Raw genomic sequence first — 12,288 nt, forward strand, 5'->3', positions numbered from 1 at the left:
TAACACATACCTGGCTATTTGGAGACATGCAATCAGACCACACTACAGATATCTTTCTCATCATAGTCACTGTGCCTAGTATGTAAAATGAAAATAGAGCTGCCTGTGTTTAATCTGCAGGACTAATTGGGTAGTGCTGTGTGAGGTTTGCAACTGGAGGTTCTTTATTGATCATCTTCAGTCCTAAAGTGTAAGATTTGATGATCATTTTCATTTCCCAAGCTGGCTTTGTTTAAATTATTTTAAATACTGTTCAGCTAGCTAGTTACTTTTCTGCAGCTGACCCACAGCACCTACATGTTTTCTTCCTGAGTTTCATGGAGTAAGTGTATGCCAAATCAAAAGCATCTTCTTTCTTTCTGTGGATGCTTTCTCTCCCCTTTCCTTGTTGCTATTTTGTAGGAGGCAGAGGATGAAGCAGCTCAGATGCGCCTCGAAATTTCAAAGCTGAGCAAGATGAGAGATGTTCTCCAGAATAAGCTGCGTACTGCAGAGGAACAAAAAGTTGATGCAGACCATGAAAAAAGCATGCTAAAAAATGAAATAATCAGACTGGAGAAAGGTAGGTGCCTAACAGGTGGGTGGATCTGTTTTCTGAGTTCTCGAAGTTATTCTAGGTACCCAAAAAAGCATTAACATCATCAGCTGATACCTAGGGTTGTAAAACCCATTCACAGCTAATTGAACTGGTCATGTAATGGCAAGGCTTTAAAAAAGTCCACTAAATTGTTTCTGCTTTTTAACAGCTGTACAATTTGAAGCCAGGATTTATTCTCTTTCCTCTTTTTCTCTAGAGTTTGAGACAGCCAAAAAGCAGGCAGAGATTGACAAGAGAACAACAGATGGGCTCGTGAGGGAAAGGGATATGCTAAACCAGGTGAGTTTGCATTGGTCATATTGATAAGCCTCACAGCTTGAGAATGAAATGTCCATAGCTTAAACATTCATAGCAACACAGAAATGTAGAATACATAATGTCAAGTTGAAGCTTTCAGACTTCCTTAAGCAGGTGCACAAACTACTTCTTCTCTGTGCACTGTCATAGTGTTAGTATCCATAAAAACACAGAAGATTTCTAAGTTTTAACATATGAACTATCAGGGAGTTCAAACTGCAAACCCATTATTTGGTGTCTGAAGACTTCGTTACATCTGTGCTTTGACATTCTCTGTCTTATGAAGTTTAGTATTAATGTAGGCAAACAAAGTCTTTGCTAATGAAAGAACAAACCAGAATGTAGATACACTGGGTAGCAGCTTGGCAGGCTGTTTGAGTTTTAATCCTTGCTTTTAGGTCTGCTTCTCATACTGATTGTTTCCCATCAGCATCTTGTACTGCAGTATAGCATCTCATGTTTATGGGCATTCCTGAAGTGTTGTCTTCTAAATTCAATGCTAAGAGATGATTTCTGACGTGCTTTATTTGATGTAGATTCACTGTCCTGTGTCTTGAATCTAGCAGAGGCTTTGATTTGACAGGTAACAAATGTTTGTTTTGTATAGGGAAAAAATTTTAAAGTGGGACCAGGAGACTGATTTTGTAAAGATATGTTGATGTTTTCTGTTTAATCCTTATGCAAAATTTTAAAGTAAGCTTGGCTAATTTCAAGCTTGAACTTCCTATTTAAGACATGAGAAGGAAGAGTATTTGGCTTTATTATTAATGTTACTGGCTGTTGGCATGCTGTACAATCCAAATGCCTTAAAGCTGGTAAGAATTTTCCAGTCATTAGTTACATCCACTTGTAAACAATCCTGTCAATTTTTTTTTGTAATGCAGACACTAGTGTATTAACTTCAAATCAGAAAAAGCCCTATTTAGCAGCTGTGCTAGAGATTCTGTTTTTTAAATCAAATTTGAGGTTCAAGTATTTCAACTGAACAAATTAGATAAGGGATAATAACATTGAAAAGTCCATAGTCCACTTTGACAATGGCATGCTTTTGTCATAGTGGTGACAGTGTTGCCTTTTCAGCTCAAGACTCATTCTTTTTTGTTCCCTGTAGAACTTGATCAAGGCTACAAATGCTACTCAGAAGCAGATAGATTTGGTAAAGCTCCATGAACAGTCAAAACAGAACTTGGAAGCAGAAATCCAAAGTTATAAGATAGAAGCTCAGAAACAAAGAAAGATTATTTACCAGTTGGAGAAGGAGAGAGAGAGTTTCATCAATGAAACGAGTGAGCTCAAAGAGAAGGTAGGAGCAGCTCTTTGTGCAAATGGTTCTTTCCTGTCTTACTCTCAAAACTGTAACGATGATACATTAATTTTCTAACATGCCAGTGGGAGAAAGCTTGGATTGGTGGTCTTCATACAGTTACAAATATTTCTTGTTATCAGTGTGTGTTGCCTGCTACTGCTTCAGGTCTCTCTAGGGAAACCTTATCAATGGGAGAGACACTTATTAATTCTGTGAGAGCCTTGGTGTCCAGCCATGTATTGCTCTTATTCAGTGATCAATTGGGAAATGAAGCTAGGGCTGGAGTTCAAACCAAGGCCTCTTAACTTCTTATATGTGAGTCCCACAGTTGAAACTCTCCTATGCTGTTGGAAGTTACACTTTGATTGTTCTGTCTTGTCTGCAAAGGACCTTATCTTGCAAATGACCACTGTCCTAAAATTGGGCCCCATGAGAGCTAACAGTACTCAACATCTTTGTAAGGTACTTAACATTTTGAAGGATTACTCCAGTATGTGAAAACATCTCAGCATGTTCAAGATACTCTGCAAAACAAATTTTCCAGAGGCAGCTGCAGAGAAATACTGCATAAAATTTGTGTTGCCTGCTCCCCATTATTATGTATAACTTTATTCCTGATGGAGTAAAATCAGGAACATGATTTTAACATGTTCCATTAATTGCTGACTATCACATTGAAGACCCCTCCAAGAAGCTCATTGATTTACTGGGATTAGCTTTCAAGTGATTTTAATTCACAAGTTATTTGCTATCTTTTCACTGTAAAATTACCCTTCCAAGTTCATGTGGCCAGGGGCTTTTAAATCATTTTGGAATGGTATATGCTCCATTGCCTGGAGTACCTCTTGTCATTTCCTTGTAAATAATATTCCACAAAAGTGAGATTTGTCTTTGTTGCAAAGTCATATTTTGCTTCTTTCCCTCATAGTGCATTTCTAACAGTGTAGATATGAGTTAAGAACATTGTAAACTAGGGCCAGTGAGTAATTCATAACACTTAGAACTACAAGGCTCTTTCTTTTAATTCTCTTCGGGGTTGCCCATAATATTTTGAGGATGAGAATGACAAATGTTTGCTTGCTTACTTTTTCCTTTTTTCCCCTGCCACTTTGGGTGTAAATTTTCTATCACTTCTTATAAGGCAGAGGCTCAGTAAATGGCTTATGACACTTGAGCTGTTTGTATAATTATGCCTGCATTGTGACTGCAAGTTTCCAAAGGACTTGCAGGCTTCCTGAGCTCACCAAAGGGGCAGTTCCTGACTCCAGTTACAGGTGAAGAGCAGCAAGAACAGTTCTGAGCACAGGAGTATGTCAGACAATGATCTTGTCCTTCAAGTCCAAATGGAGGGTAGGAGGACATAGGATCTGGATTATTATGTAAATAGGTAATATTTAGGTTCAGTGTTTCACCTATTCAGACTTGAGAAGCTGCGGCAAAACTACAGGAGTAATTTCACAGCTGGTGAGGAATGAGCTACTGATGGGCAGTAAGGCTATGGCCAGTCAGTGCTCTTCCATCACCTTTTGCACCAAGCTGGTTTTGCAGGAGGTTGCAGCCCACCTTTGGAACTGCACAACAGCTGGAAAAGAGCCAAACCCATCTAAGCCCAAAGATGTAGCCATACTGGCTCTGAAGGCTGCCTGGCTATTTGTAGCAGCACAGACTCTATAGAGCTGCAGAATTCATCTTTCAAAATCATCATTTACTATTAACTGTTGAACAGAGTCAGCAAAGTTATATACACAACAGTAAAATATTTTTGGGGTAAGAATTCATGCATTCAGACTTCCTCTTCTAACTACTGCCTTGGCTGACTGCTTATTTTCAAGTCAGTGTCACTTGTTGAATAGTCTTACTTCTAGATTAGCCAGCACAAGTAAGAAAAAGCACCTTTTTGTCTTTGTTATGTAGGATGTATTACTGAGTACAACTGTTAGCAGAATATTTCTATTTTGAATTGAAATTCTTAAATTATGAAATCTTGGTTTCTCTGTGTAAGGTTTAGGCTGAAAAGGAGGCAGTGAATATACCTTTCAGTCCCATGTGAACTGTTCTGTGTTTTCTGAGGGGTCACAAAACCAGTCTCTAATATGTTGGCGTTTTTCAAATAAAGCCTTTTAAAGTGTTAAGTTTACAGTTAACAACCTATTCAGGAAAATGAAAAGAAATATTTCCTTTTTTAAATTCACATAGTCTTTTGGAAAACCTGATGTTCAATAGGCACATCATTAGGGCCATGACAGTACTTCCTGGAGTGGTTAAAAATGGATAAGCAAGTAAAGATAGCACCATTATGGACATACTGAGTAGGTTCATTGAACTAAGCAGGTAGCCAGTAGTAGATGATAGTTAAGTGTACAGATTAAAAAGCTATGAGGATACAGGAAAAACTGTGAATACCAAATCCTTTCTGCTTAGCTTTGGGCCCTCATTGCCAAATCTGAGAGGTATAGTGTGCCTATGGACTAAACAGGTATATTGAGAATGCTCAGCCTCCCATGGGGCTGTGTTGTGAAACACTGCATGTATCTTTTCTATATTTATAAGAAAGAATTATTTGGGTTTAATCATTCCTGAAAAAGCAAAGTCAGCATCCAGCCTGTGAGCACAACTCAGAAAACTTTGTCCACAATCTTACTGCACTTATATTGTATCAAAACCAAGTAAAACACTTACAAATGCAGTGACCTACTTTCAAATCTTGCTCCAGCCTATGATCACCGTAGTGCAGATAGAAACATGCCTTATTGATTTCTTCTCTGTGCTATCACTATTGGCAGATTGTTTAAACAGCAAAGGAAAAGGCAGGAGTAGGTTATAAACTGGGACTGTGTTTTTGTATTGCATCGTAAGCAGTTCCTGAGATCACCTGAAGTCAGCTACAATGTGCTGGAATTGTATTCCTGCTTCTGTAATAAAATTTTCAATATTTAGCTGTCCCCTGTCTTCAAAGTTGGTTGGAGGTACCTGGTAGAATATTTAATTATTTAAGTTCCTGCCCCATAGTTAGGCCTACCCAAGGCTTTACTGCTGAGGAAGGGACAACACTGTAAACTGCAAACTTTGCAGTTATTGATTATTTGATGTAAACATTTTTTTTCTTCTGCTGCTTTGACATATAAATGTGAATTTTAGCCCAAACCTCTGCCTTCAAAAGTGGAGTCAGGAGAACTGGATATGAACTGCATTTGGAAATGGACTTCTCTCCTGGATTTTGTCCGTATGATTCCTCAGCTTTTTTTTCATGGCTAATCATTTTCCTAGCTTTAAGGATGGCATTATTTTCTCCTCCTGGGTAGTGAACCTGGTAAACTGTGTTCTTGATGTGTGTACTCCTTAGAATGGTTTTTATTTCTTATTTTTTTGTAATGCTGAATTCTATATGAATGCTGCTTCCTTGAGCGCCTCAGTTTTCAGGTTTGTGTAGCAGGAGAAAGGTTCTTGGTTTTTAAAAAGTAATTTAGAAGCTTATAATAATGATTAGCAAGTCTTTGTATTTTTGCCCCTCTAACATAGTAATTATTATGTATTTTTATGGTAGTAACTGCTTAATAAAGATGTCTATAAAATTTTGCATTTTTGTTAATTGATTCTGCATGTGGTCATCTTCTTTCTATAGTCTACAATACTCCATTCTCCTTCACGTAATTATTTCTAATCTTTCATAAAAGCAACTAATGGTGATTACCTACTTATGTAGACCAAGTGTAAGTTACATTAACTGACTTTTTTATTATAGTAATTATATATGACCAGTTTGTGGTCATCAACTGTTTGTGATCATGTGTTCATTAAAAAAAAATTGGGTTGTTAGAATTTAACTGTACTTGCAGGGCTTTTTGGAAAAACATGTGTGTTAATTCATTTTATCATACAGCTGACATCCAAAACAACATCCAAAATCTAGGTCTGCTTCACAAATAAACTAAATTTATTCTTGATGGAAACTGTTTATGTTGATTTTATTGCACCTACTCTGTGATGATATTTTCTTTCAGTAGCTTGTTGTTCAATTAAGTATGTGCACCTCTATAAATTTTAGTCTTGGGCAAAACCTACATAACAGATTAAAATACAATGTTGTCCCACATAAGCAAGTCAGAAAGGTTAAACTTGTATTTGGACTGGAGTAATTTTCAGCTGTAGTTAAAACTGCTTATCACAGAGATTTGAACTTGTCATCTTAGAAGAAAATCACAAACTTTGTGCCATCCTTCTAATCTTGTGATGATGGTTTAATCATGGTAATTTCTTTCCTTTCCTTTCGCTCCAGATCCTCCATAACATGAAAGATCTTGAAATACATCAAATGCAGATCTGCAACTATGAGAAGGAAATACAAGTGCAAGGGATTAAATTAAAACAGCAGCAAAACCTTTGTGAAACTCTGAGATCAGAGAGAACCCTGTACAGTAAAAATCTGATTGAAGCAAAGGTAGAAGGATAAATTTTTCCATGTGTTTCTCTCTCTGCTCTTGTTTTTAACCTGATTTAATTTTAATTCGTTAAAGAAAAGCTCAGTGGATCAATGGCAGAAGTGTTTTTTTCATTCCTGTGGGTTTGGGTAAATGAATGTTTCAGGTCCCTGAAGTTTCATCTATACCATTTGTATTTGGACTGGAAATAGGAGTCCACAGTCATCATGTGGAAATATCCCTGCTTCAAACCATGCATAAAATCATGGTACACTGGAGCTACGGAATCATAAAGCCATCCTGGCTTCAGTCTGTTTTATCCCTTTAGGAGTTGTATGCATGTATGTGAAATAGGGTATAAGGGGAAGAAGATTGCCTCCTTAGCCCTGAATGAGTATGCACATTACTGTGAGTAATGATTAGGAAGCAGAGAGAACACTTTCCCAGCTGAAGTGGAATTTTCTGACAAGAACCAAACACTTCCACCTTGCTTGTTCCTTTCAGAGAATGTCATTTTCCTCAGGAGATGATTCTCTCCATTCAGATCTCCTCCTTGGGGATCTCACTAACAATACTAGAAGAAAAGAACACACCACTTAAGGATATATTCTGTTACTCTGATGTAAAGATCTAAAATACTACACAAATCCTATTGTAATTGGCAGACACTGGGACCCTGGACAGCTGTCACTTACAGCCTTGGGTTATTACCAAATAAGTATTTATGACATAAACATGTATAGTAAATGACAGATTTATACTTAGGTAGGTGTTTTGTTTGAGAGGCAGATGGGAATGAACTGTCAAAGTTCCTATCCAGCTGAGTGCTGAATTTTATGAGGAATGAACCATTTTGCCATTTATGTGGGATGCTTCACTTGACCTTAGTCAGCCTCTCATCAGTGGATGTGGTGTTGGGATTCCTGCTGCTCCCAAATAATCTCTCAGGAGAAATAAGGCTGAAAAATCACAATGCAGACTTTTTTTTCCTAGTTATTTTTATTTTAAAACACACAACATAAATATGGTTATTTGTAAAGAATGGGAATCTATGTGCTGAGTTAGAAAATGGGGCAGCCTTTTGGCCATTGGGTTTTGAATGTTACATGGTGGTAACACTATGCTGTTCACAGTTCCAGTTGTTAGAGGCCAGTGCTAAGACTTTAATAGCTTACTTGTCATACTACAAAACTCTTAGCAAGTCCTGTGTGAGAAAATAGCTGACCCCAAAAGATCTTTTGGCTAAGGCAGTGTTATGTTTAGCAATGAGAAAAATAGCTATTCAGTATTCAGTAACAGGTCAGCTAGTCATGAAACAAAAAAAAAGAGTGTTGTTTTAAACATGGTAAGTTCTTTCTACTTTTGGAAAGTAAAATTGCACTAGCTTGTTTAGATAAAGCTAGATGCAAGTATTTTTGGATTGCTTAATGTGAAATGATCTCATGCCCACCTTGCCAGTGGTCTCCAGAGTACCATAATATTCAAGACAGTAAAATGGAAAAGGCATCCTGGCAGGCTGTTATTATGATATAAATATCTGATGCTTTCATCCTGGGGGTTTCTTTTGGTGTTCGTAGTTCATTTATTTAAGCAAGTTGATTAGGAGACCAGCTTGCAAAATTGTGTGTTCTTACTGTTCTACATTAAGTAAAGAATTAAAAATGTATTTGGGTGTGTCTGGGCTCTATCTCTGCTAAATCTCTGTCATCTTTTACAACACTAAAGAGATTTATAGGCTGTGTAGCAAAGACAGCTTTTAGTAACTTTTGCTTTCACAAAAGTGACTGTACATGCAAACAGTTGGGCCTAATGACATATTACTACTAATCAGTACTTTCTCTGTGCTGTTTGGGTGAAGATTGCCTAACTCAAGATCTTGGTTAGTTACATTAAGCACTTCATGCAAGAAAACATCCCTCATTAGTCGAGTAAATCCACACTCACAGTGGACAGTGCTGAAAAAGCTTTAAAAGCTACCCTGGTTTGGTACTGGAAGAGGATGTATTCATATGAAAGATTATGATGTCTTCTCTGTGAGGTGGTAGGTTCTAGCAGAGGAATAATAGCCTCTAAAGCTGCTTTCACTACATCCAGAAGAGCATGTTTGTCTCTGTTAGCTTCCATTTCATGCCATAACATGTGCTGAGCTGAAATGTTAGTTTTGTACAGGCAGGCACCTTTGTGCTGTGAGTAGAAGTGATCTCTCTACTGCTACCAGCCCTTTTGCTCTGTTTGAGCTTAAAGTATATGCTAAAATCCTCACAGAGCCTTCTCAAATGCTCTTTTGCCCCTTGCACCTCTGTGCAAGCTAGCATATTTTGGTATCTTACTTAGGGCTATGTTTGCTTGCACAAAACCAGCTTCTCTCCAAAGATTTGTGGCCAAACTTACTGGAAAAGCACATTATTAGAAGCATGAAAACAGATAGATATGATCAGAATCTTAGTAATTTGGATTGACTGCTAGTTCTTATAGTGTGTCCAGCACTTTAAATTAAATGGCTTATTAAACTCATGATAGATGGTCATTATTTTTGTCAGTGTATCTTTTAAAGGCTTTTTTATTGCAATGGCATGCTGGCATAAAGAAAAAATTGTCATTTAATGAAACTGTTTGGTTCTGTTGGATTAAAAAATGATGTTTTACAGTAGGGACAACAGATCTACTTTCATGCACCGTGGCTGCATTTTCCAACATCTGAACAGCCTGAACTCCTCATCACAAACAACCTCTTGTTTTAGCCCTTTCTGTAATCACACTTCCTGTTCTATTAGGATGAGATAGCAGAAATGAAGATGAAGCTGAAAACTGCCACACGTCAGCTGGATCAGCTGAAAGACGAGCTCAAAGAAAAGGATGCAGCCCTTGAGAAAGCACATGTGGAACATGAGCAGTCAGAGAAGGAGAAAGAATCATTGAAAGTAAGACCCTTGACACATATACTTTCTTGCAAAGGATGGATTCCATGATTTCACAGACTGCACTATGTTCTGACCTGTGGTAGTTGTTTTGCTGTATTTTAATAAACTATTCTGTAATTGAAGCAGAAGATTTCAGTATCATTTAGAGATACTAGTTGCAGAAGTCTGTATATCTGAAAAATTTAATCTCTGCCTATAATTATAATAAGAGAGTCCTGAATTGTCTGTTGGAAGCTTTAAATCTCTTGGTGACTGAACATTTTTTACTAAGAAGTTCCATTTTGCTTGCAGAAATGTTGATTTTGGGGATAGACTGATTCTAGCAAACTTTTTAATGTAGACTCTTATAACTCAACTTTTTATTTTTAAGAACTTTTTTCTTTCTGCTGTTTTTAAGTGCAAACCCCATTATATTGCACTTCACAGTGTTGTATTTCTATGTAACTAGCAAGCATTAGTCTTTTGGGAGTTAGGCAGTGCCTTTTAGTAGGTCCCTCTGCACAGAAAGTTATTTTAATACTGTGGTATAAAGCAGCAAGAATATGTCTTAAATCAAAGGAAATCTGAGCTTGAAGCTCGGGTTCTTCTTCTCAGTGCTGACTGCAGCCCATCCTTAGATAAGCTGTTAGATTTGTGGTGGTATCTCAGCCCAATTTGCTGCACTCTGAAAAGATTTAGGGAGTTGTGTTCACAGGAGTTTATTTTTAATCTTCACTAAGCACTAGAAAAAAACCCAAACAATATCAGGAAAAAACGCAAACAGCACCCCCAAAAAACAAAACAAAACAAAAGTTCCCTGTCACTTTTCACAATGTTTTGTTTTGTCAGTTTATTGCTTTGCTGCGATGACTCCTTGAATTTTCAGCCTCTCTCAGCATATTGCAGTTATGACAAGATGTCAATAGGACTTTGTAAAAGGGTGATGAGTTTGTATTCTTCTACCTGATCTGTCTCAGAGATGTTCTATCAGTGATGGAGAAGTCAAACAGCATCTAATTTCCTGTGTGCAGCTTTCTGCCTTAACTAGTCCCCAGTTCTGTCTCATCGCCCCAGAACTGTCTACCATTTATTTGACAAACATATGATTGCTGCATGGTTTACCCACTCAATTATTCACCAGCAGGTTTGTCCATACACTGACATGACATTACTGACTTGCCTCAGGGCATTGTGCTCTCCTACCTGAGTGTCACTGCTGAGTACTAAACCAGAAGAGAATTCAGAGGGAGCTGATTGTCACAGCCACATAAGAACCCAATTATTCGTGTTGCAAGCTGGCATCAGTTTGTCCTGTTTGCACTGATGTGAAGGAAGGAAGAAAGCTGTTCCTGAGAAATAAGTTTAAACAATGTGCTAAATCACAGAGGACTGGGATTCATAGGAATGAGGTTATACAGACATGCTCGCCTCAGATGGCATAAAGGCCTTAAAAATGTGTAATCGTGGTAAATCCAAGCTCTGTTAAAGCCAGTACAATGCCATCTTTTGGCTTCAGTTGGCCTTCATACAGGGCTGCAGGTTAGAGTTGCTTGACAAAGGATCTGAATATTGAAAAAAATCTATGTCCCTCAAGATTTGAGCTTCTGGCAAGTCAAGTGATTTGTATAATTTTGGAGATGCATATTTTTTTGTTAGGATTTTTCTGGAAATCTGAGTGTAAAATCTGACTTGTTATTTCAGCATTCTGTGTTCAGTTACAAAACTGTAAAACTCCTGTTTTCCTCCCACTTCTAGTATAGTATACCAATAAATGTATCACACTAATATTTCAGAATCTAAACAAGAATTTAGTTTGAGTTTGGTTTGAGATATTGGTACAGGTCCCATATATGTTATTCTTTCTTGCTGACTGTTCTTCAGTTCTTACAAATTCCCTGAACCAACTTCAAGTGAGCTGTGCTGATTTATAGCAGTTTCAGACATGCCATTTTTCTGCTTGTACAGTGACTGTGTTTATTCATTTCCTTTTCTCTTAGCTCATGTGCAAAGGCCCTTGTACTGTGGTTCTTAGCATATTTAATCTAACTAAAAGTCCTTGTGTGGCTTTAAGTATTTATGTTCCCTACTATACAAGGCAGTTCAGATTTATTTTAAATGAGTGCATTGCAGTGAGGAGATTTGTTTATATGGATGTTTGCTGACCACATCTAATGCCACTTCTTGTTTACAATTCATATTTTTCTGACATAAGGAGACCACAGAATTGTGATCTATTAAAAAAAATATTATCCAGCAATGCTGAACACATGAGCTGTTCTACATTTGTGGACAGCTTTTGCACAACATTGATTGCATTTCAGGATAAAGTGACTTGTATTTTTATTCAGCTGATGAATTCTGATGAATATCTGACACAGAATAAGAGAGCTATGTTTTGCACATATGGGAAAATGAGAATTTTATTAAAGCAAATAAGAATGGAACAAGCTGTTTTATTATGATGATGGAATTGTTTCTGTCTTAAATCAATGTTTTTGCAGGTGCAGCCTTCATCACAGCCTCATTCTTTCAGCATTGGATGATGCTTGTTCCCAAAAGGCAGTTTGAACATCATCCTTTATAAGGGTCAGAGCTGTGGCAAAGTCTTTGAGTTGAGGCTTGAAAGTTTTCCTATCTGTGAAAATGAACTGTGGTCGGCTAGTTCCACCTTGGCTCTAATTGCCTAGCAGTGATAAAAACTTCTAATAATCCAGGAAGACCCTACTAGTTTTTATCTACATACATGCCTTGAATTACAGATTTTGTGAC

At 37.4% G+C, this 12,288-nt stretch overlaps 1 protein-coding gene across 1 annotated transcript in view; it reads left to right on the forward strand.

Annotated features, from left to right (window-relative positions):
- CFAP58 (cilia and flagella associated protein 58) overlaps window positions 1-12,288 on the forward strand; it is a 54,819-nt gene that overhangs the window by 14,506 nt on the left and 28,025 nt on the right. Inside the window, exons 7-11 of the mRNA XM_069020373.1 lie at window positions 403-562; window positions 795-877; window positions 2,007-2,198; window positions 6,478-6,639; window positions 9,394-9,540. Coding sequence (XP_068876474.1) covers window positions 403-562; window positions 795-877; window positions 2,007-2,198; window positions 6,478-6,639; window positions 9,394-9,540 — 744 coding nt within the window. The remainder of the gene's footprint in view (window positions 1-402; window positions 563-794; window positions 878-2,006; window positions 2,199-6,477; window positions 6,640-9,393; window positions 9,541-12,288) is intronic.

Source organism: Aphelocoma coerulescens, chromosome 6 (genome assembly GCF_041296385.1).
Source record: "Aphelocoma coerulescens isolate FSJ_1873_10779 chromosome 6, UR_Acoe_1.0, whole genome shotgun sequence".
NCBI classification, from domain to species: Eukaryota; Metazoa; Chordata; class Aves; order Passeriformes; family Corvidae; genus Aphelocoma; species Aphelocoma coerulescens.